Raw genomic sequence first — 22617 nt, forward strand, 5'->3', positions numbered from 1 at the left:
CGTAAATCGCTGTGCTTTTTAAATTGTGCTTTTTAAATTGTTTATTGTTGCCACCTTTACCCTGATGCTCATTGCGCCGTTTGAAGTTGTTGAAGTTTGCAGTTTGAAGGTATATCGTATTAGTTGCCCTATAGGCTGTAATTGTACAAATCTGATAGTACTGTGTCCTCAAACAGACCTTGCTCTCAGCTGAGAACTGTCTCATTGTGTGACTGTACACATCCTGTCCCCGTACTGTCGCTATACTTACTGTATGCACTTTTGTAAGTCACTTTGGATAAAAGCGTCTGCTAAATGAATAAATGTAAATGTAAATGTATGAAGACTCGGTCGGACTAAGACAAGGGAGTCTACCTGCGAGAGTCCACCAAGGAAGAACAACGAGGGGCACACTGCGGTCTGCTCACTAGCTACCCTGTGGTTGATTTTTCTCTCAGTCTTTGTGCTCTAGTTGTTGTGTTGTTTTCTTCATTCTGGTCCATTTTTTATATCTACCTGAGTTTGTGCTACCAACACCTATTGTTCTGCATCGTCTTGTCCCTCTCCCACAAATACACTAATCATGTGCCATCTACCCGGTGAGATCACCCCATATGTCTCCTCCATCATCAACTCATCTCTAACTACTGGTGTTGTTCCCACAGATGTCAAAAATGCTCTGGTCACCCCCCTACTAAAAAAACCTACCGCTGACCCATCTGACATGAACAAGTACTGTCCAGTATCCCTCCTGTCATTTGTATCCAAATCCCTGGAACGTGTTGTTCTTAACCAGCTGTCTCCCTTTCTCCACAAGCACAACCTCCTGGATCCCCACCAGTCTGGATTCAGAGCGGGGCACTCAACCGAAACGGCACTCCGGGCAGTGACAGAGGCCCTCCACACAGCTAGAGCCTCTGACCTGTCCTCGGTCCTAATCCTCCTTGACCTCTCCACTGCACTTGTTACAGTCAACCACCAGCTGCTCATCGCCAAGCTCTCGGAGATCGGCATCTCTGGGACTGCCCTTTCTTGGTTCAGGTCCTGCTTGACCGGTAGATGTTCCCGGGTCTACTGGAAAGGCTCCACCTCCACACCCACTCCCCTCACCACAGGTGTCCCCCAGGGCTCTGTATTGGGACCCCTCCTCTTCTCCATCTACACCAACTCACTTGGTTCAGTCATTAACTCACATGGCTTCTCCTACCACTGCTATGCTGATGACATTCAACTAATCTTTTCTTTTCCTCCCTCCACCCTCCAGGTCAACGAAAAGATCTCTGCCTGCCTGGCCGACAACTCCAGATGGATGGCCTCCAACCACCTCAAGCTCAACCTGGACAAGACCGATCAGCTGTTCATCCCGGCTAGGACCTCTCCTCTTCAAGATCTCTCAATTACTGTTGACGGAACCACAGTAACTTCCTCCACTTCAGTGAAGAGTCTGGGTATCAGCATTGACAACAGGCTGGACTTCACCGACTACATCTCACAGACAACACGCTCCTGTCGATTCCTCCTCTTCAACATCAGAAGGATTCACCCTTTTTTGACCACCTACTCTGCCCAGCTGCTCGTCCAAGCCACCCTGCTCTCCCGCTTGGACTACTGCAACGTCCTCCTCGCAGACATCCCTTGCAGTACCATTCAGCCGCTGCAGCTCATCCAAAACACAGCTGCTAGGCTGATCTACAACCTCCCCAAGTTCTCCCGCATCACCCCCTTGCTGAGATCGCTCCACTGGCTGCCGATCACAGCCAAGATCTGCTTCAAAACCTTGACTGTCACCTTTTCCGCTGTGAAAAAGACTGCCCCAACCTACCTCCAGGACCTCATCCACCCTTACGCACCTGATCGACAACTTCGATCCAGCCACATCCAGATGCCATTTTGACCTTGTTGACCTTGTTTGATTCTTGGCATGTACTTGTAGCTCTATCTCTCACCTTGTATTTGTAGCACGTTTTACCTAGATAGCATAGTGGTACTTCGTCCCTTGATTGCATTTGATATATGTATCCCTAGATCAGATTAGCGCTGTCTCGCTACACTGACCTTGGGCTCAGCCTCAGCACTATCTGCTTTGTATGACATGTACACATCTTGCTCTTGTACCTGTGCCTGTTTGCCCTTTGTATGCACTTTTGTACATCGCTTTGGACAAAAGCCTCTGCTAAATGAATAAATGTAAATGTAAATGTACCCATTCCTGTCTGAATCTCCCCTCCCAATCTTCGCAGACAGCAACCTGTGCAACCTTGCAGTCGTAACCTGTCTAACCTTATTCATCCGCCTTGTTCTACAGATATTACTGTTGTCATTTCCGGTGGCCTCTGGAACTGCCAGTTGGCAGTACAGAAGGCCGACTTCATCTCTGCTCAGGCTTCCATGCTATCCATGCACTTCCTAGCCCTCACTGAGACATGGATCACACCGGAGAACACTGCCACTGCCACTGCCCTCTTCTCTGCCTTCACATTCTCCCACACCCCCAGACCCTCGGGGAGGGGTGGAGGAACTGGTTTCTTGATCTCCCCCTCATGGAGTTTCCATGTTGCCTCCCATATCCCCCACCTCTTTTGAATTTCACGCTGTTACTGTTTCTTTCCCTTGTAAACTGCACATGACCGTTCTCTATCGTCCACCAGGCCTTCTGCAGTCGTTTCTAGATGACCTAGACACCCTCCTCGGCTCCTTCCCTGAGGACGGCACTCCCATCCTGCTGCTGGGGGACTTCAATCTTCCGCTGAACTCTACTCAGTCTGCTGGTCTCCTCCCCCTCCTTCATTCGTTTGGCTTCACCCTAGTGGAGTCCCCACCAACACACAAGGCTGGCAACCAGCTGGACCTTGTCTTCATAAGAGGCTGCCCTGCTCCTGATCTCACGGTCACACCTTTCCACATTTCTGATCACCACTTCCTATCCTCCTCCCTCCCATTCATATCCTCCCCTAAATCCTCAGCTCCCACACCATTAGTGTCAGCTCGATGCAACCTTCACACTCTCTTCCCAAATGCCTTCCCTTCTGCTGTGTGCTCTTCTCTACCTTCTGCTGAATCCTTCTCACTTCTCTCTGTTGAGGAGAAATCCTCTGCTGTCCTCTTTGCGCTGTCCTCCTCCCTGGACACCCTCTGTCCCCCCGTTACCAGACCAGCTTGCCTGTCCCCGCCCAGCCCATGGCTGACTGACTGCATTTGTGCAGACAGAGTCAAACTTTGTGCAGCTGAAAGGAGATGATGGAAATCAAAATCTCCAGATGACCTATCCCATTTCCACTCTCTTGTCATTTCCTTCTCATCTACCCTATCCTCCGCTAAGTCTGCCTTCTTTCACTCCAGGATCCACTCTGCCTCCTCTAACCCTTGCAAAGTATTCTCTACATTCTCCTCACTCTTCTCTACATTCTCCTCCTCCTCCCTCATCCCTTTCTGCTGATGACTTAGGTAAAATACATCTGCGGCTCTTTCCCCTCATCTCCTCCCATTTCCGCACCCACTACCTTCTCCTCCTTCTCCCCCCTAACTGACTCTGATGTTCTACATCTAATAAAATCCCACTGTCCCACTACCTGTCCTCTTGATCCTATCCCTTCTCTTTCAGTCCATCTCTGAGGACATTCTTCCCTTTCTTTCTTCCTTAATCAACAGCTCCCTGTCTACCAGTGTAGTTCCCTCTGTTCTGAAGAGGGCATGGGTCATGCCATTGCTAAACAAACCCACTTTAAATCCAGCTGATGTCAGAAGCTACCGTCCAGTATCTCTTCTACCATTTCTCTCCAAAAACCTTGGACGTGCAGTCTATAACTAACTTTCTCCCTATCTCCTCCAGAATATCTTCCTGGACTCGAACCAGTCAAGATTCAAAGCCAGCCACTGAGACTGCCCTCCTCGCAGTCACAGAAGCACTTCACTTGGCCAGAGCGAAGTCACTCAGCTCTGTCCTCATACTACTTGACCGTTCGATACTGTGAACCACCAGATTCTTCTCTCGTCCCTTGCTGGTATGGGCTTCTTGGGGTCTGCGCTCACATGGTTTGAATCCTACCTGTCTGACCATTCCTATCAGGTATCTTGGAGGGAATCAGTCTCCTGTCCCCGCCCTTTCCAGACCGGGGTCCCACAAGGTTTTGTACTTGGCCCACTCCTTTTCTCCCTTTACACTAAATCACTTAGACAGGTTATCTCTGCCCACGGTCTTTCCTACAACTGCTACGCAGATGACACACAGTTGTTCTTCTCTTTTCCTCCCCCCTCAGGCTCTCAGATCCAGCCGTGCATTGCAGCCTGCCTAGCCGACATTGCCTCGTGGATGTCCGCTAACCATCTTAAGCTCAATCTGGAGAAGACTGAGCTTCTCTTTTTCCCAGCTAAGAGCCCCCCAACAATTGGCACTTGGATCACCATTGAGGGTTCTGTGGTGACCCCCTCCAGGTTAGCCAAAAACCTGGGCGTGACCCTGGATGACTAGCTAAACTTCTCAAGCCACATCGCAGCGGTCACCCAGTCCTGCAGATTCTCCCTCTACAACATCAGGAGGATCCACCCTTTCCTGACCCAAGAAGCAACCCAGCTCCTAGTTGAAGCACTAGTCATCTCTCGCCTTGACTACTGCAACTCTTTACTGGCTGACTTACTGGCCTGTGCTATCAGGTCACTTCAGCTGGTTCAGAATGCTGCTGCATGCCCGGTATTCAACCTCCCAAAACACTCTCATGTCACTCCGCTACTCACTGCACTTCACTGGCTTCAAGTAGCAGCCGGCATCCAGTTTAAGACACTGGTGCTGGCTTACCAGGCCACAAGAGGCTCTGCTCCGTCCTACCTTCAGTCTCTGATCACTCCATACACTCCAACCAGATATCTCTGCTCAACCTCCTCTGGGCAGCTGGCGGTCCCCTCACTTTGGGAACCTGGCAGCCGTTCCACTTGGCCACATCTTTTTCTGCCCTTGTTCCGCGGTGTTGGAATGACCTCCCTCACCCAATCAGAACTGCGGAATCACTCGCCATCTTCTGCAGGAGCCTGAAAACCCACCTTTTCAGAATCCACCTGTCCCCTATTGTATAACCTTCCTGTTATGTTATGTTTTTATATTTTATGGTATAAAATGTAAAAAAAAATCTTCTGTACTAACCTTGTCTCTTTGTTGCAGGTTTTGCTTGCAGATTTCTTTTTATTGTTGCAGGTTGTACAGGAACATGGTACTAATTAATAGTACATGTACATGTACATGGTACTAATTAATTCCTAGTGTGATCTTTTGCTTATGAGGTAGTAAGCTAACCTGATTAATGCACTAATTGTAAATCCAGAAAGAGCACATGTTAAAAGAAACAATTTATTTTAAAAGACGACAGCGACATGGACAATGACAATGACAATGTCAATGACACTAGCTTACACAAACCAACATCAGGGACAAAATGAGCCTCCCTCCTGCTTTCCAGATACACTGGTCTTTAATCAGCCTCCAATTAATCAGGTGTGGCTTGTTAGCCAATAGGCTGGTTCCCAAACCAATTACACACATGTGACCAATGTTTGAAGGGAGGCGGAGAGGGAGACGGCAAGCCCAATGCACAAAACTCCTGTGAATTTTGGCTCTAGATGCATTATACATCAAAACAGAGGAAAACGTGTGCAGTCGGTTCAGCTCTGTGATGAATGGTTTTTAAATTATGAGGCAAAATAGTCGCCAAGTTCAGCCACCACTTCAAGTCACGTGTACACATTCCTTTGTCTAAGGGAGCGTGCATCTCAACATTTACAAATCCGTAAGTGAGCCAATCAGAGACAGTTGGTGTCAAGTTACTGCTCCGTCTCAGGCTCCTGCACCAGACACAGAGGGATGGGAGGAAGGAGACAGCAACTCCAATAGTTTGCGTGTACAGTCAATAATGCAAGCAGGCAACCACACATTGCATTTTCTTCAGGAAATGCACACAAATCTAGTTTTACTTGAAATTCTGTGTTCAGATCTCAATTATTAGCAAGTACTGACACTATCATTAGGGCCACTATTATTAGTGGCAGTATTTTTCTAATACAGCGGGTACTGATACTACTGCTAATACTGCCACTAATAATAGTGGCCCTAATGATAGTGTCACTACTTGCTAATAATTGAGTACTATCAGTACCTGCCATATTAGAAAAAGCAGCAGCAGGAGTAATAGTAGCAGTAGTATTAGCAGCAGCAGCAGCAATAATATTATCAGAGATAGCAGTAACACTACTATTGGCAGTAGTATTATTTGCAGTAGTACTCATAGCAATAACAGTATCAGAAGCAACAGAAACAGTATTTTTAACACTAGCACTACTAACAGCAGTAGTCAATACTAGCACCAGAGGCAATAGTTAACACAGTAGAAAGGTAAGGCCTCATACTAGCATTGGTACAGTGCAGTAGACTTACCTGTGAGAGAGAGATGCAGGGGGGTAGAACTGAGGGCCATGCCATTACTGTGAACATCATTACTGAGCAGTACAGCAGGAAAATCCTCCACAATTAACGCCACTGTGTATGTCCCTATCTGCCCCTTTCCATCATATATCAGCACACACTCCACCTGAACAAACAAACATGGAGGAAGAGAGAGGGAGAGGAATTGAGGGAGGGTTATAGGTATGGATGATAAAAAAACATGGACAGAGATAGGTAGATACGGGAAAGGAGAGGGGAGTCAGGGAATTTGAAAGGGACAGATTTGCAAAGACAGAAGGAGGGAGTGAGTTTGGATAAAAGACTGATTGGCTGTCATTTATGTAAGAGTGTTTCAGAGAACCTCACCTCATCCAGCTGCAGAAACACTGGCATGGAGCAGCTCTGGCACTCCCCGAGCTTAGCTCTAGCATAGCGACAGCGCACCTGGTCACCATCTGTGTCCTGCACGCTCAGAGAAAAGCGTCGAGGGCAGTTTTCACTGGCCCTGGAACAGATGCATGTTTAGCATCCCAGAGCGGGTCCTACTAATTACCATTATATTATAATATAATATATAATATTGTGGTACTTTATGGTTGTTTGTGGTAGTTGTGTGTGGTACTTTGTGGTACTTTGTGGAACTTTGTGGTACTAATTAGTAGGACCCCACAGAGACTCTTTGTGGAGATGCTGATACCCCAGATACTCTAATCTGATTCTTCTTCCAGATGATTTTGATCCATTGCTGTCTGTGCTGCTTGTCACATGTACTCATATGTGACTTGTGTGATGTGTGTGTATATGTTTGCGTTTATGTAGGACTTTTTTTCGTTATATATGCACTTGCATGTGTTGATGTAATTTTTCAATGTGTTCTAAAACTGCATATATACACTATATGGCCAAAAGTATGTGGGCACCCCCCTAATTATTCAGTTCAGGTGTTTCAGCCACACCAATTGTTAACAAGTGCATAAAATCAAGCACATAGCCATAGCCATGCAATCTCCATAGACAAACCTTGGAAGTAGAATGGGTGGTACTGGAGAGCTCAGTGACTTTAAACATGGCACTGTTTTAGGACGCCATCTTTGCCACAAGTCAGTTTGTGAAATTTCTGCCCTGGTCAACTGTAAGTGCTATAATTGTCAAGTGGAAGCGTCTAGGAGCAACAACAGCTCAGCCATGAGGCGGTAGACCACGCAAACATACAGAGTGGGGCCGCCGAGTGCCGAAGCACGTAGCGCATAAAAACTGCCTATCCTCTATTGAATCACTCACTATAGAGTTCTAAACTGTCTCTGGCTGCAACATCAGCACAAGAACTGTGTATTGGGAGCTTCGTGAAATGGGTTTCCATGGGCTAGGCCTATTAGTTCCAGTGAAGGGTAACATTAATGCTGCAGCATACAAAGACATTTTTGACAATGCATAAATATTGTGTAAATATTGTGTAAAATGTATTATATGCTTCCAACTTTGTGGCAACAGTTTGGGGAAGGCCCTTTCCTGTTACAGCATGACTGTGCCCTTGTGCACAAAGCAACTCCATATTAATGCCCATGGTTTTGGAATGGGATGTCCAATAAGCTCATATAGGTGTCCACATACTTTTGGCTATATATTGTATGTAATATTTTATCTGCATAGTGTAAATGAGTATGCATTTGTGTGTGTATAAGAAAATCATATATGATGTTGTGGATGAGTGTGTGTCTGTGTGTGTGCGTTTGTACAAAGATGTACACAGATTTGATCTTGTGTAGTTAAATTAGTAAGGTGGTTTTGAGGTACCTTAAAGGGGGGGGCAGGGCAACCTGAGGAGGCTGGTTCACTTTTTGGGTGTCAAGGCGAATGGACAGCTCAACCCACGCTGGCATAACCTCATTTACCATAGAGCTGGATGTGAGTAAGACATGTAAGTTTAACAACTGAACACTGATGCAAAAGGCTACAGTTCAATAAAGCTGAGCTCACTTGTCACATAACTGGTTGTTTAATCACCCCTAACACTGGAAAAATGCAGATCACATCCACAAGTATTCATTTTATGAGGATCTGTCCCTGAGTGACAGAATAGCAGTAACTCAACATTGTCAACTAATCACATACCCAAGCTGTGGGTGAGATGTGTGGTTGCTAGGGACAACACTCTGCCATTGGCGGAGACACCACCCAGGGGAGGGGTAGAGTCCACTGAGGGGGGAGGAGGTGATATGAGTGACACAGTCAGTCCCCTCGCATACACTCTCCTGAAGGGGAGGACAAGGCGCTGGTGCCATGATGTTGACATGTGCTGTTACCTGGAGAAACCACAGCAAAATCAGCCGCACTAGAGACAGAGACACCACAGCAAAGTCAGCCGCACTAGACAGAGAGGCTACAGCTACGCATTATGTCCATCCAAAAGTTCAAAAAGAAGCACAGTTAAAACTCAAGTCTTACTTTGCTCTTGTAGCACACAAATATATTTGACCATGAATCATTAAACTCATCATTACACATTATATTAATAGAAAGGGATCTAAGATAATAAATAAGATAGTTATATATATATATATATGTGTGTGTGTGTGTGTGTGTGTATGTGTATGTGTATGTGTGTTCAGATACGTATTTCCTAATTTCCGTTTATTTTGTCCTTGGGCAGTTCCAGTAGTGATAGCATGATGTCAGCGGTTCATTGTCACGTGAAAAGGAAGTTTCGTTAGATGTCTTGGCGGTTCGTTTTGTCGATTTTTTTTTACTCGTTTCATACCATCGTCAGTAAGTGATATCATTTCTCACGTTTGTTTTATTAAGAAGTATATGGATGCATAAAGTCATTCATATTGTTTTTAATATATGATTCTATCGTCAACGAAGCTAGCTATAGGCTACGCATACTACGTATTAGCTATATACGCTGACGAGGTTGCCGTGGTTACAAACGAAAAAAACTGTGTTCCGTTGTCAATAAACCCATCAATGTTTTGGATAACGTCTCTGGTGAATTGATTGTGGGAGGACTTTAGCTGCCTGTCAGATTATGCTAAGGACGGCATAAGGAGGACAGAACAATATATACAAGGAACTGCATGTTACACAAACTGTTGTTATTATGTATAGTGGCTGTATCTGAAGTATCTAGGGATCTCAACCACGGAAGTAAATGCAAAATTTTCATCCTGAATTGCACACAATCTGAATCTTGTGACTGAACAGGTGTATTACAGACATGAGATGTAAGTTTTCCAGTCTATAAACATGACTCATTGAAAGATCATAATAACAGCATTGAATGCATAATAACAGCGAAGATGAATCAGTTTGATTGAAATATATAGGTATTATTCAAACAAAATTAATGTTGCAGGTTGTGATAACTTTCAGAAATCAATGAGGCCATTAAACTCAGCTATAGATGTAACAGTCATATGAATCATTGATCCAACCGAATTAATACATTAGCACACTGTTACATTGTTTTGCAATCACATAATGAAATTAGTTATACGCGGTCAATATGAAAGTCATACCTTGGAAACTGCACAACACCGTGTTTTAGATCACTGTGATAACATTTCCACCATAATTACGTTTATATCAATGAATTATATTCACGGATTAACTATGTATACTGATGTGTGAAACAAATGCAAAAATGGTATACCAGTGCAACTGTAAGCCTACAGGGATCTTTCAGAGGGAGCTTAGTGACAGGTCTGGCATATCCCAGCTATCACTAAGCCTTATTATGCCTGATGTACTGAGAAACATTTTTACATGCCAACACAATGCACTCACTTTCCCTACACCGCAGAAGATCAAGGGGACATCAAATTTAGTAAGAAATCTACACAAACTTTGTAACTGAGACCCACTGTACTTCAAAACAGCCAGTTTGTGATGTGCTAGTTAATTAATAATATGGATTCTGCTTGTACTGTATTCAAAATGAGAAGGATTAGTCAGAGATCAGCCATTACAGCCCTCCTCTGGCTCATTCTTACAGGTCTGTCACTATGTGCGCTAACCTCTCAGGAAATTAAACTAAACTGTTATTAGACTCTGAAAAAGATAAGCTGTTGTTGAAAGATGATTATTTTTATTTCATGTGTGCAGGGAGTCGCATAGATATACAGACTTTGACCTTTTGTCCTCCCTCCACATTCAAAGGCACCATGGTAACCACAGCACCCAGAGAGTAGGCCTCACATCCAGGGCTCAGCAAGAGTTGGCCCAGCACTGCAGCCAGGAGCTCCGATACCCAACACCACCACATCTGAGCCACAAAGGAGGACACAAAGACCACAGCTGGGTGGGGAGCCAGAGATGACCTGGACACTGGGGAGAAAGGAACAGAGCCTGAGATACAACAGGATAGCTGCACATTCACACACATGCATACACACACACTGGTCAGTGTAGAATCATACATGTACATGGCATTCAGTCACACGCACACACATATGGCGGGGTCAGAAAGCCCATGCATTTACACTCTCACACATACACCATTAACAGAGTACATCCAATTCCCTAAAGGCATCAGGCTCCACTAAACAGAAAAAATCACCCTGTTCTGCTCCTGCATTTGTACTTCTGACTTTTGCCAGCATCTCTCAGAATGTGGTCACAGAGTTCGTGAGAACATGTGACCACAGTACCTCTTTCACACCATGCAACTTCATGCTAAGTCCATAATGAACATTTTTTTAATATAAGATATTTCAATAGTCTGTTTTTAAATGTCACATTATTTTTGAATGTCTCCACGTTAATTCCTAGTGGCATGTGGCTACACCGTCATAGCAGAACCAAAATTCTAACTAAATTGTTTGACTATTGACTCCACAAGGCAGCATTTATCATCAGTAGAAAGGCTTTTCTCCTACCATGTTACCATAGCTACTTTACTAACTTAACTACACAACCTTTTTTTCTCTCAAAATACTCAAGATTCTTATTTAGGCAATGAACACGTGGCATTAAATTCACTGAATTCAAATTTGTTTAATAATACTTGCCTAGGTATCTCTAGGTTTGAGACTATGTGTGATTATGAATTTATGACACATTCCTGTCTTTGAGAATGCAGATAGCTCATTGCTTGATAAGGTCTCAAGTCTGAAACCACTGTTTTGTACCCTTATCTTATGGGACTTATTGCACTGAAGCCCACAGAGAAGGGCTCACCAACTTGTGTGAAACATTACCGAGACAGATGACGCAAGCCTGCTCAGAAGACAAAATTACACACTGTGGACAATTATGGCAAGCAGAACCAGGAAACGGTACATGCGCAAAGATACAAAGTCTGTCCTGTCTCAGACCTCATAAAAGTAACAATCAATGCATCAGAGCTGCGGTCAGCATGGCTGTTCACATCCATCCCACCTGCTCAGACTGTTGGTGGATTCTATTCTCTCGGGTCTGCCCTGGGCAGCTGTCCGTCACGTCTTCAGGTAGTCGCTCCTGTACAGTCACTCCAGTGAATGCACACTCCTCTGTGGTGCTTTTGCTTTCTGTATAATGCAGGAATGCAGCAGGGAGGAGAGCACACAGGCAGCCCCAAAGAACCCAAACTGGATCTACCAGTAGCATTTAGGCATCACAGAACTGTGCAAATAAGCTCTCAGTGTGAATGCACAACCCAGGAAGTTTCACATGTATCAATTGCATACAAAGCTGCTTATCCCTTCCTACAAGGTTTACCAAATGCACCTTTGTATACATACACAACATAAGAAAAAAAAGTCCACACAATCTAGTTTCTGAATCAATTGCAAGAGTTACTTAGCCCATCATTTTCCCCACAATGTATTAGTATTATACTATTTTCTTTCCAGACACATGGTGTACAGAAGGAAACTACCCTGATCTCTACAAAACCAGCATCAGGAAGGAGTTGAAGCACAGCACTGTGTGGAATTATGAATCAGGAACTACAGTACATTTCATTTGTACCAACTCACTACTTAGTTCACCTCACTAGTTTACTGGGAGCAATCAGTCCTGTAGGACTATAAGTCCTGTAAGTACTGTACAGATAGTATGTGGCAGAGCCAAGCCACAAGACAGTAAAAACCTACACCAATCGTCCGCTACTTTACGTAGTCGTGGCACACTTCAAGCTGGTCTCAGGCAGTGGAGAGGGAATTCTACAGTCATCTATTACTATATTTGCGATAAACATGATGGTGCAAGTTATGTGCAAGGAAGCAAAAACAAGTGTTTTTTGTAAAGTTCACAAATTGTGCTTGATGTCTGGAAACCACAAAACAAAATCAAGGAAAAAAAATGCAAGGATCAAAAAAAAACTTTTATTGACCAAATGATGCACAACATCACTGCATGAAAAAAGAGTTTAGGACAGCTGTTCTAGGGGGTTAGATTCAGAAGAGGAGGAAAAGTGGAGGTCAGTAGTAAATTACATTAAATGTGAAAGGAATTGTAGAGCAGAAAGGTACTCGGTCCTGCAGCAATTACACGTTGCATGATGCTGCTCACAAGGCAAGCTATACTCTGCTCTCTCACATTCACAGTTCACTTCTGGTTGGGAGGTGACTGAAGCCTAAGTGGGGAGTGGGGTGAATTTTTTTGGGATGAAGTTTAGAGGGGACCAGCAGCATTCTCAGCAGCAGGTCTGGGGGGTCGTTCCTCATTCTCCACTCTGCCTCACTGGCCATTTTTTACATTCAGGATCTTCTCCTGTGAGCACAGACATAGACACAGACAGAAATGAATCATAAGTACACATTCTCTACTTGGCTGTGAAGGCAGCCGGGCCAAGGAGATGCTGTTTATGGCCTCTTTTTACACTGGCATCTTTCCCGACCTCAAAATATGTGTCACATTTTTTTTTCAAAATTGGCTGATTCAAAGTGATAGAGGGTTAAAAGCCAGCAAACTGCATGCCTACACATAATAAGGTGGATACCTCTGCTACATAAAGCAGATTCCTGTCATTCTCTTTTGCCAGTGCTGCATCAGCACTCCTTCAATCATCAGTGTATCCAGTTTCCAAAAACATTTGTTTGCACTTCACTTGAATTAGGGAGATGTGACACATTTCCCAGGTGGCCAGGTGATACTCAGCAATGAGCCTCTACCTGATGCTACCCCCCTGCTCTCACCTTGATCATACTCTCAAGCTTGATGGCATCTGCGGCGAACTTGCGGATACCATCTGACAGCTTCTCCACTGCCATACGGTCCTCGTTGTGGCGCCAGCGGAACTCTTTCTCGTTCAGGTGCAGCTGCTCCAGATCACACGCTTTGGCTACAGAGGAGAGGGTGGAATGGTCACTCCAAAAAACGCCAATCACCCCAAGCCAGTCCACCCTCAGCGTCTCAGCTGCAAGGCGGGACAGCACTCACACCAAACCACTATAAACTAAAATGAGTCCACTCGGCTCATCAATAACTGAAGAAAAACACTGTGGCCCAGTAAGCACAGCTATAACTGGAATGTTTTTCAGTGTGAATTCCACACCCGTGTCAATCCAACATGTGCCCATTTAATGTGATGAACCATAATCATCTGCTATCTGCTTTCCATTATTGGAATACAATACAGACATGCTATCAATGACTTTCCATTTAATTTACTCTGTTACACAATATGTGGTCCAGAAATGAAATGTTGAATGTTTGTGTAGTCAATATTTGACTTAGGGAAAAGCAGAATAATGTGCATATGCAATATTAGTTAGCACAGCTCAGATAAGGTCCAAATATTTATGGGGATATCAGCATTTCATATTGACAGGAATCAGTCTAAACAGGGCCTTCAACTCTGTCACAACACCAAACATGGAAATGCCAAACAACCATTCAGAATTTTGGTTGAAACACTATGGCTAGTTAGCCTGTTGGGATGGATGGATGGAAGGGTGTGAGTGCATGCGTGCCAGATGTGCATTTCAGCACAGGCAAGTCTGAGCAGATTTTTGACTTTGAGGGTTTGTTCACAGGTTGTACCACAGGCATTGACTGCCCTGCGCTCAGCAAAGTGGGCAGGTGTCTGAGTGGTTGTGCAACAGTCTAACTTCATGACACATAAGTAGTCCACTGGCTTGGAAGACCACAGGATCTGTCACTCTGAGACCGATGTTTAATCTAAATTTTATCCCTCTTCATAAATTATAAATACACAGAGCATTACTTCATTAAAACTGCAGATGTGAAAAAGACAGATGAAATTAAAAACAATACTCTAGTTAGATCAGTCTGTTGATGCATTACAGGTATTGAAAGAGCAGTATCCAACCCCTTTTTGAGTATTACGTTTTCCTGGTATTGTTATGTCCACTGTGTCTGCCTGCCATTGACAGTTTCATGTTGTAAGGTGACTGCTTGGGTACGATTTCTGCCAACTGCTTTGTTTCCCTTCATGACACTCCTGCACTGTGAAATACTGCCATCTGCAATATTCAACCAAAGACAAACAAAAAAAAATTCCAACATTTTCACCTTAACCTTTTTGCATGTAACTTATTTTATGCTATGTATTGTGTTACATTACATGGTTCATTATGTTTTCATTAGCGTTAAGCTTCTCATAGTTTTCACCACCGCATTTGCTGTATTTTTTAATGTTAAATCGTCGTTTCCTCAAAGCTAAAATTAGCTAGAATTTTTCCAATCTAGTGTTCTAATCGCAGTGGTTTTAGCATGCGTGCTAAACAGTTAATCACACCGGTGTGACCGTACGCACAAAGGGGTTAAAGTACTGAAAGGCTTAATTACTTTGAGAGGCTTATTAATATTCATAATCATCTTGGATAAGTGTCAAAGGCTAAGGGGATGGCATGGCATTTTGGTTTGGTTACACAGGATGCTGAATATGAACACCACTCCTAATGCAGGGAATCTGGAATATAGTCTGGAAAGTTTACAGATGAACAGAGACAGAAGCTGGTGTGCAAGTTATGCATTTTAATATCGCCTAAAGCCCCGGCGGCAGGTTCAGCCAGGTGGTTGTGGGAACTTACCCCTCTCCAGTGTAAGTGCAGGTGTGACGGCACTGTGGTCCTGGCTTAGCTCAGCCAGCAGGCCAGGGGAGATGGTGAGCAGGTCACAGCCCGCCAGCGCCTTCACCTCCCCAGTGTTACGAAAGGAGGCCCCCATCACCACTGTGCTATAGCCAAAGTGCTTGTAGTAGTTGTAGATTTTCGTGACGCTCAGTACTCCTGTGATGTACAGAAACAAAGACATCACTGATGGCACTACACAGGGCACAGAGTGCCCCCTTTGCTCCTCCATTTCCTGTTTATAGTTCAGTTTTAGCTGGACTAAATCTTTCCACAGCAGACCACTACCCAGTGGTAAAAACCGGCCAGATTTAACAGTAGCAGGTTTCATAAGATCAACTTCAAAGGTGAACAAATAGCTGTGATCCTGGTCTGGGACAGGCAATGCTGCTCCGACCCCACTCTGTGGTGCTACACACTCCTCCTAGGTGAGCAAAAAGCTCTATATTCAAATAGAATTTGGCCAAAACACACGGAACACTAGCTCTATTACAGTACTGGTGTACAACCTATATGAAATCTTTATAGCAATGAGGATACTGGATTTGAAGCCGGAAAGCTGTATGGTTGAGTAACAGGTAGAGAGGTGCTGGCTCCCCTGAGCAAAGTTCATAAGCTGAGCTGCTTCAGTAAACAACCAACTGGAGATAATATGTGAACAGCAAGTTAAAGAAATCCTCCTGGATACAGGCTGTAACTTAAACATAACTGAACACATTGCCCTGGCTTTACCTGGGTCCTCCTGTGGCTCGTAGCTCTTGCGGTCGGTGTTCTCCTTGTACCAGTCCAGGATGCGTCCGACGAAGGGTGAGATGAGTGTGACATGGGCCTCTGCACAGGCCACCGCCTGGGCAAAGGAGAACAGCAGTGTCATGTTGCAGTGGATCCCGTACTTCTCCTCCAGCTCCCTGTGTGAAACACAAGCAGGTGCATTACACACACACATAAGAGCATCACACACACATACCTCTTACACACACACACACATACACACACACACACACACACACACACACACGTTATAAACACACAGCCAGAGTGGGCAGAGAGCACAGGATGTGTAGGGCACAGTGCTGTAGGACTCACCGGCCAGCCTGAATACCCTCCCAGGTTGAGGAGAGCTTGATCAGCACACGGTCCCTACTCAGTCCAGCCTCCTCATACAGGGCGATCAGCTGCCGAGCACGACTCACCATCCCCTCCTTATCAAAGGACAGCCTAGGGCAAGAGAAGACACACAGGACAAGGATAAAGACAGAGAGAATGAGACAGGTACATCAGTCAGAGACTAATACTACAGAAATAGGGCCATCAGAGGAAAAACTCTGCTGTTGGTTCAGGGTGCAGCTGACAGGCATGCTGGGACATTACCTGGCATCAACCTCAGTGGAGACCCTTCCTGGGATCTTCTTGAGAATCTCCAAGCCAAAACTCACAAACAGCTTGTCCATGATGCTCATCACCTGCTCCTCTTCACTCCTGCACTCAAGTCACAACGCATAGACTGTCAAACTCATGCACACACACCTGTTACCTGTTGTAAAAGCACACACTCACTTCTGATCATCACAGCATGCGTTGAAGTTTTCAATGTGAAGCTCTGATTACATAAGCCATGTAAAATGTGATGGTCAAGGTAAACTACTATCCTTTTAAGAGGCCTCAGTGGTCACAAGTAGCTGAATGAGCAGGATAGAATGGTATGACAACATACTGAGGGGTCATGCGTGGGGTCAACGGTGGCTGGCTGCTATTCTTACCCGCCCTTAGCAATCCCATACTTGATGGCCTGGTCGAGCAAGTGTGCATAAGCAGGCATCTTGGTTGCAGCCAGAATGAGGGAGGGGTTAGTGGTGGCATCCTGGGGTTTGTACTCATCAATGGCTAGGGGACACAGATGAAAACAGTAAGAGACGCAAGTAAGAGTGGTAAGGTATGTCTCTTTAAGATGTGGTGTCTGCCCACAACATTTCATCCAGTTGTAGAACAAGCTACATCAGAGTGGAATGAGTGACATTCCACACACAGTCTCTCTCTTAAACACACGCACACACATATTCCTCTTGGTCTAACACACACGCTCTCTAACACACACATACCTATTAACATACACGTATTACTGAAACCCAGACACCAGGAAATGTCATGCAGATACAGCCATAATTAACCACACCAACACACCCTCATACTTAAGGAGGAGTATGTGGTCTGCAGGCAAGCACAGCAGGCCATGCATTTCACAATGACGCAGCAAGTCACTGCACCTCTTCATGGCTCTTCCAGGCTGACTAACCCATGCTGGCAATGTACTTACACAGCTTACAGCAGGTTCAATGAGGATTCTTGTTATCTGCCAAAACCCAGTTACAATACTCTTCCACATCCTGCCAAGTAGGTATGAACTTAAAATTTTACAATGCCAGGAAAATGTAAGCATTGTCATCTGAGGTTGCCAAACTGTTTCCATTGTGCTCAACACTGGTGTGCACTGATGCATGCCACATGGGCAGCTACTCAAAAACAGGACAGCTGGAGAAAAAGCTAAATCCATTCTTATGATTTTAATGAACAAATTGTTGCACAATTGTCACATACAATATTCTTTTTAAAATGTCAATTTTTGTAGACTAGACCATTTTAGTTTTATTGACCAATGTTTTTCCAAGTATTCCAACACTTAAATTTCTGGGAATCAATTCAAAGCACTTTAAGCATTTTAAGCATTCAATTTTCACCTTAAAAATTAGTCAAATTTATTGGCTTACTTGTGTAACCTGCTCCAGGGATGAGCATCTGGTAAGCAAAGAAATGTTTGTCTGACTAAATGACATAACTAAATAAGATACTAACAAACTGGGCAAAGGAGGAAGTGCTCTGGGATTAATGTGGAAAACAGACAAAATGATAACATAGCAGGCATAAGTGAAGCTACATATAAGACATTTGCAAGGTAATTCCATTTGTTCCAGGAAACACGGTGTCCTCATTTCAAACAGGCATTTAGCTGGGCTGTTTAGCAAGGGTGGCAGACTATGCCTGTGAGCCAGGCTAACACGAGTAGTGCTGTCCTGTGGGTTGCTGGACCTGCAAGTTTCATTGTTTAATTTCAGCATGAGTTAGCACATTCTCATTAATGCTAGAAGTTTCAATCACAAAAGACATTATCAATCTAAATTATTGAACTATCTGTGGTCAACTCCATTTAAAGGTTCACAAGTAGGAATGGAATTCAAAATGTCTGCACTTGGTGAAGCTTGCAATAAACTGCAAAAAAGGCATTTCACTACTATGCAGCTCCCTTTACACTTCAAATATTTGTGACCTTCTGACCAGCAGTCAGTGGGAGGAAGAATCAAAAGGAAAACAGGAACTAATGAAGTTTCCCAGCCAGAAGCACATTCAGCCCATCACAATGACAGGGCAAAGTTACTTCACTCCTCCACATACAGACCACAAGAGAAACATCCAACTCATTTCCACAGAGACAGTCACTCAGACAGGAACTTTCAGAAAGTCTGACAGCACATGTACAGATGTACTGAACTCATGAGCAGATGGAACAGACATGGGAGTGGAAAATGGAAAAGGAATGTTGATCTCCTTTCAAGCCACAGCAGAACTGCCTGCCATTGGCTCCACAGGATGCCTGTCTCAAATCTAGCAGAGCGTGCACAACATGGAAAAGACTAGAGTTTCAATGCCAGGAGTTAGAGATTGGGCTGATGCAGATTGAAGGAATAACAGGATGTTGGGGTATGTCACCAAAAGTATTGAATGCAAATCAAAGAAGGTTCCATAATTACACTCCATTTTGAATACTGTGTTCAGGAAAATGCAGATATACAAAAACAGAAGCAGTAAAAGAGGCCACACGTTTTCTAGTCTTTTACCGTCTTTAAATTGCGCAGTACAGGAAGTATTTACAGTATCAGACTATTCACATGACCTCTTTAGCCTCTCTGCCTACCTCTCATTATTGTACGTCTTCAAAAATATAAAGCCATTTTACACTAAAGACCACTAATCATAGCATGCATATTACTCATCATAATTAATTCTCTTCCATAATATCCAAACCTGATGTTTTCTTATAAAGGAGACCCAACTTGCAGTTTGTCAGGCACACAATATAGGCTACTTGAACACAATCGCGAGAGCACTGTTGTGCTGACAGGTATGGGGGAAACGAGATCCACAGTACTTCACATACACGGCCGTAGGGAGTACAGGTTTAAGTGAAAACTCTCAAAGTGTAACAAATCTGCAATGTAATTCGCTGGGGTAGTTTGCCTGTTGAAGAAAACCTGCTCGGTAAAATAGAAATTTGAAATAATATTTTAAAATTCTAAAAGGTATTAGTATGGTGAACCACGGAACTTAGTTTGAAATAGCCTCTATCAACAGAACCAAACAGCAGGAAATCATAGGTAAATCTGATACCAAACCTGGAAATAAAGGCTATTAACTCATAGACTAGCCTGCCAGGATCTTCAGCAGAGTCAGAGAGCTTGGATCATTCAAGAAGCATTGAACAGTGAAACTTCAACACATACTGCCATTTTACCCTTTAATCTTCTTTACATTTTGTGGCAGTCTGAAAGAGCAGGGTTTCCGTATTTTATTTTACCATCATTTGTTTGATGTTATCCTAATGCAGGAAAAGACCCGTGTGAATTAAGTACAGTGTCAGATACATGCAATACCACACACCTTCATGGGCTAAATGACCTGTTCTCATCATTATACAGGCATTTTATATTAATCACACAGGTTAGTAATGGGGTGGGAGCAGGGCTCTGCAGTCAACTCTTGGAATTGTGCTCATGCAAGCAAGGGTGCATGGCCCGCCCCTTAAAGCCATGTGCGCTGAAGTCAAGGAGAAATTGATTGCTCTCAGGCACTCTGTGTGTGTGAGGGCACATGCTTTTTCTCACCATAGAAAAAAGCCACCTCCTTATATATCAGAGTTCAGTCTATGGTACCCCTGAAGAAACAAATACACTGGACACAAACTTGTCCAGAGCATGACTCCTCTGCGTTGCACACTGACCAAACATAGAATGAAAAAGACAGCAAACTAATTGGATAACGGCAAAAAGAATGTTCTAGACACACGCATCTCACAATCTCCACACCAAATTGTGGGGAGGGGTATACGTGTACTGATATAAATATAATTTCTGTCAACATGGGAAGAAAGACAGGCAATCTATGACCTGATCCATTGGGGGCTCGAGGAGAACGATCAGGAGCATTAAGCAGTAACGGGCCAGCAACATGCAATCCTCTTACATGTGCAGATTGTGCAAGACGACATTGGGCGTTGCAGCTTGCTTTAGCTGTTCATATTTTCACAGAACACAGCTCTCCTCGTTCATGAAGCCATTTCAGGAAAGTCAGAAATGAGAGATCTGTGGAACAAACAGCTCAATAAAGCTTATTTAGAGTTAAAATTTCAACCACAAACCAAAAGTGTATGTCTTTATAATTCTGGTGGATGATAAAATGCACATCTCATGCAATCCAATTCCCCAATATTGCAGGTGAGCACATGACTTAAAATAAACCCTAAAGCAGAAGAATTCCAACACACTTGACCACCACCCGGAAGCGAGTTGCCTTGACTGTAGAACGAATTAACATATGCATATATGGCTTACAACTTACCTACACGTTTGTAGGAACAACTGCAATAAATGACGATAAAACTGCCCTGGGCCTTACTTGTACATATGAAACACAGTTTCCACCATTTCTTGACTTCATTTTATCGCACAATTGATTTCACTGCACTAATTCAAGGCCACGCCGATGTAAAGGTGCATACTGGATGGAAAAAAGCTCATTAGATACTAACAGATTATATTTTATTTCAACAGCACTGGGGCATTGAAGACGTTTGTTTTGCCTTTCTGTGGAATATGAACAAGGAACATGGAATGTCGACGAAGTTAGTTTTCATCAAAGCGTATTTAATAAATCAATGTTAAACTGCTGGGGGTAAACTTCATTTTATCATTACCACAATTTAATAGTTAAATAAATAACGACTGTTTAACCGCGAATAACCTATGGAACTGCAGCAGTCTGAATACAATGCTGCTTGCAAGTTAGCAGCCTTGTGACAAATTTCGCCAGCTATCTCTAGGCCTACAGCCCACTGAAATGTTGACTGTGGGCTAATACGCCACCTCGGTCCAACAAGGTACATTATTGGCTAACGCTACCAAGCGTCGACGTTTTATAGATTTAGACACCAGGTTATAACAACCAAAAACTGCAACTTCATGTTCCTCTGCTACAACAACCGTGTGACCCAAATACACCCTGCCGCTTGTTAATCTAAGTAGCTAATATAAGTAAACTAACCGAGGTTAACAAGGATGCTAGCTAGCTAACCACCCAGTAACTGGTTTACATGCAGGGCCTGTTACCGAAAAGCTCGTGTATCAGACATCAACTTCGGTCTACACAGTATCACGTATCGGTTTGACTTCAGCAACACCTGACATATTGTCTAGGTCCAGTATTCCGACAAAATAACATTAACCCTGTGCGATTTAGCGATGTGGCGCGCAGGTAAAATGGCAGAGTACAAACTCATTTCGTCTGACGTTACCATTAAAATCCCCGGTGTCCGCCACAACCACGGTGTATTTCTTGAGCTGGTCCAGCGCAGACTCCATCTTTCGCCGTTTGTCTGGTGAGACTGACATGGTGAGAGAGGAACAGGGGGCCTTTTTTATTCCAAAGCGCGTGACACCGGAGAATTTTCGGTTCCAAGGGAAAAGCTAGCGTCAATTGGACACAATGGCGCGACAGTGTAGAGGAGGGGTCAAATGTTAAACCCGTTGCCACCAACCAATGGGCAACACTTGGAGGCTCGCACACCTCTCTACTCACGATAGGCCGTATTCCCCCATTCGGACGTAAGTCCTTTTTTGCTCGCCTCCAGTTACGTGCATTTCAGTTACGCGTATTCTCCCCTATGCGATCCGATCACGCCCACAGCGCTTAACTTCAGAATGAAGGCGGGCTCATGAAAGAGGCGTGAATTATTTTAAATAAAAGTAGACTGAGTCACAACCTCGTTTATTTTGGCTGTCGGGAAAACGTGGAACGTGGTCTTCTACATTTATCATGTGTATGTCATTGAAATCCATTCAAACCATAAACCAGACTCTGATTTTGAAA

General features: G+C 44.1%; 1 protein-coding gene and 1 pseudogene across 1 annotated transcript; one reads left to right on the forward strand and one right to left on the reverse strand.

The window, feature by feature from the left end:
• The first annotated feature begins 2367 nt into the window (after positions 1–2367).
• Positions 2368–5046, forward strand: LOC118781696 (annotated as a pseudogene).
• A 7645-nt stretch (positions 5047–12691) lies between these two features.
• Positions 12692–22399, reverse strand: taldo1 (transaldolase 1). The gene is made up of 8 exons (XM_036535442.1): positions 22043–22399; positions 17184–17307; positions 16795–16902; positions 16510–16641; positions 16156–16331; positions 15385–15582; positions 13525–13670; positions 12692–13099 (listed from the first exon to the last, which is right to left on the reverse strand). The coding sequence occupies exons 1-8, from the start codon at positions 22137–22139 to the stop codon at positions 13067–13069; spliced, it is 1014 nt and encodes a 337-aa protein (XP_036391335.1). The 5' UTR covers positions 22140–22399; the 3' UTR covers positions 12692–13066.
• Between the last annotated feature and the right edge of the window lie 218 nt (positions 22400–22617).

The sequence above is a fragment of the Megalops cyprinoides genome, chromosome 8 (assembly GCF_013368585.1).
Source record: "Megalops cyprinoides isolate fMegCyp1 chromosome 8, fMegCyp1.pri, whole genome shotgun sequence".
NCBI classification, from domain to species: Eukaryota; Metazoa; Chordata; class Actinopteri; order Elopiformes; family Megalopidae; genus Megalops; species Megalops cyprinoides.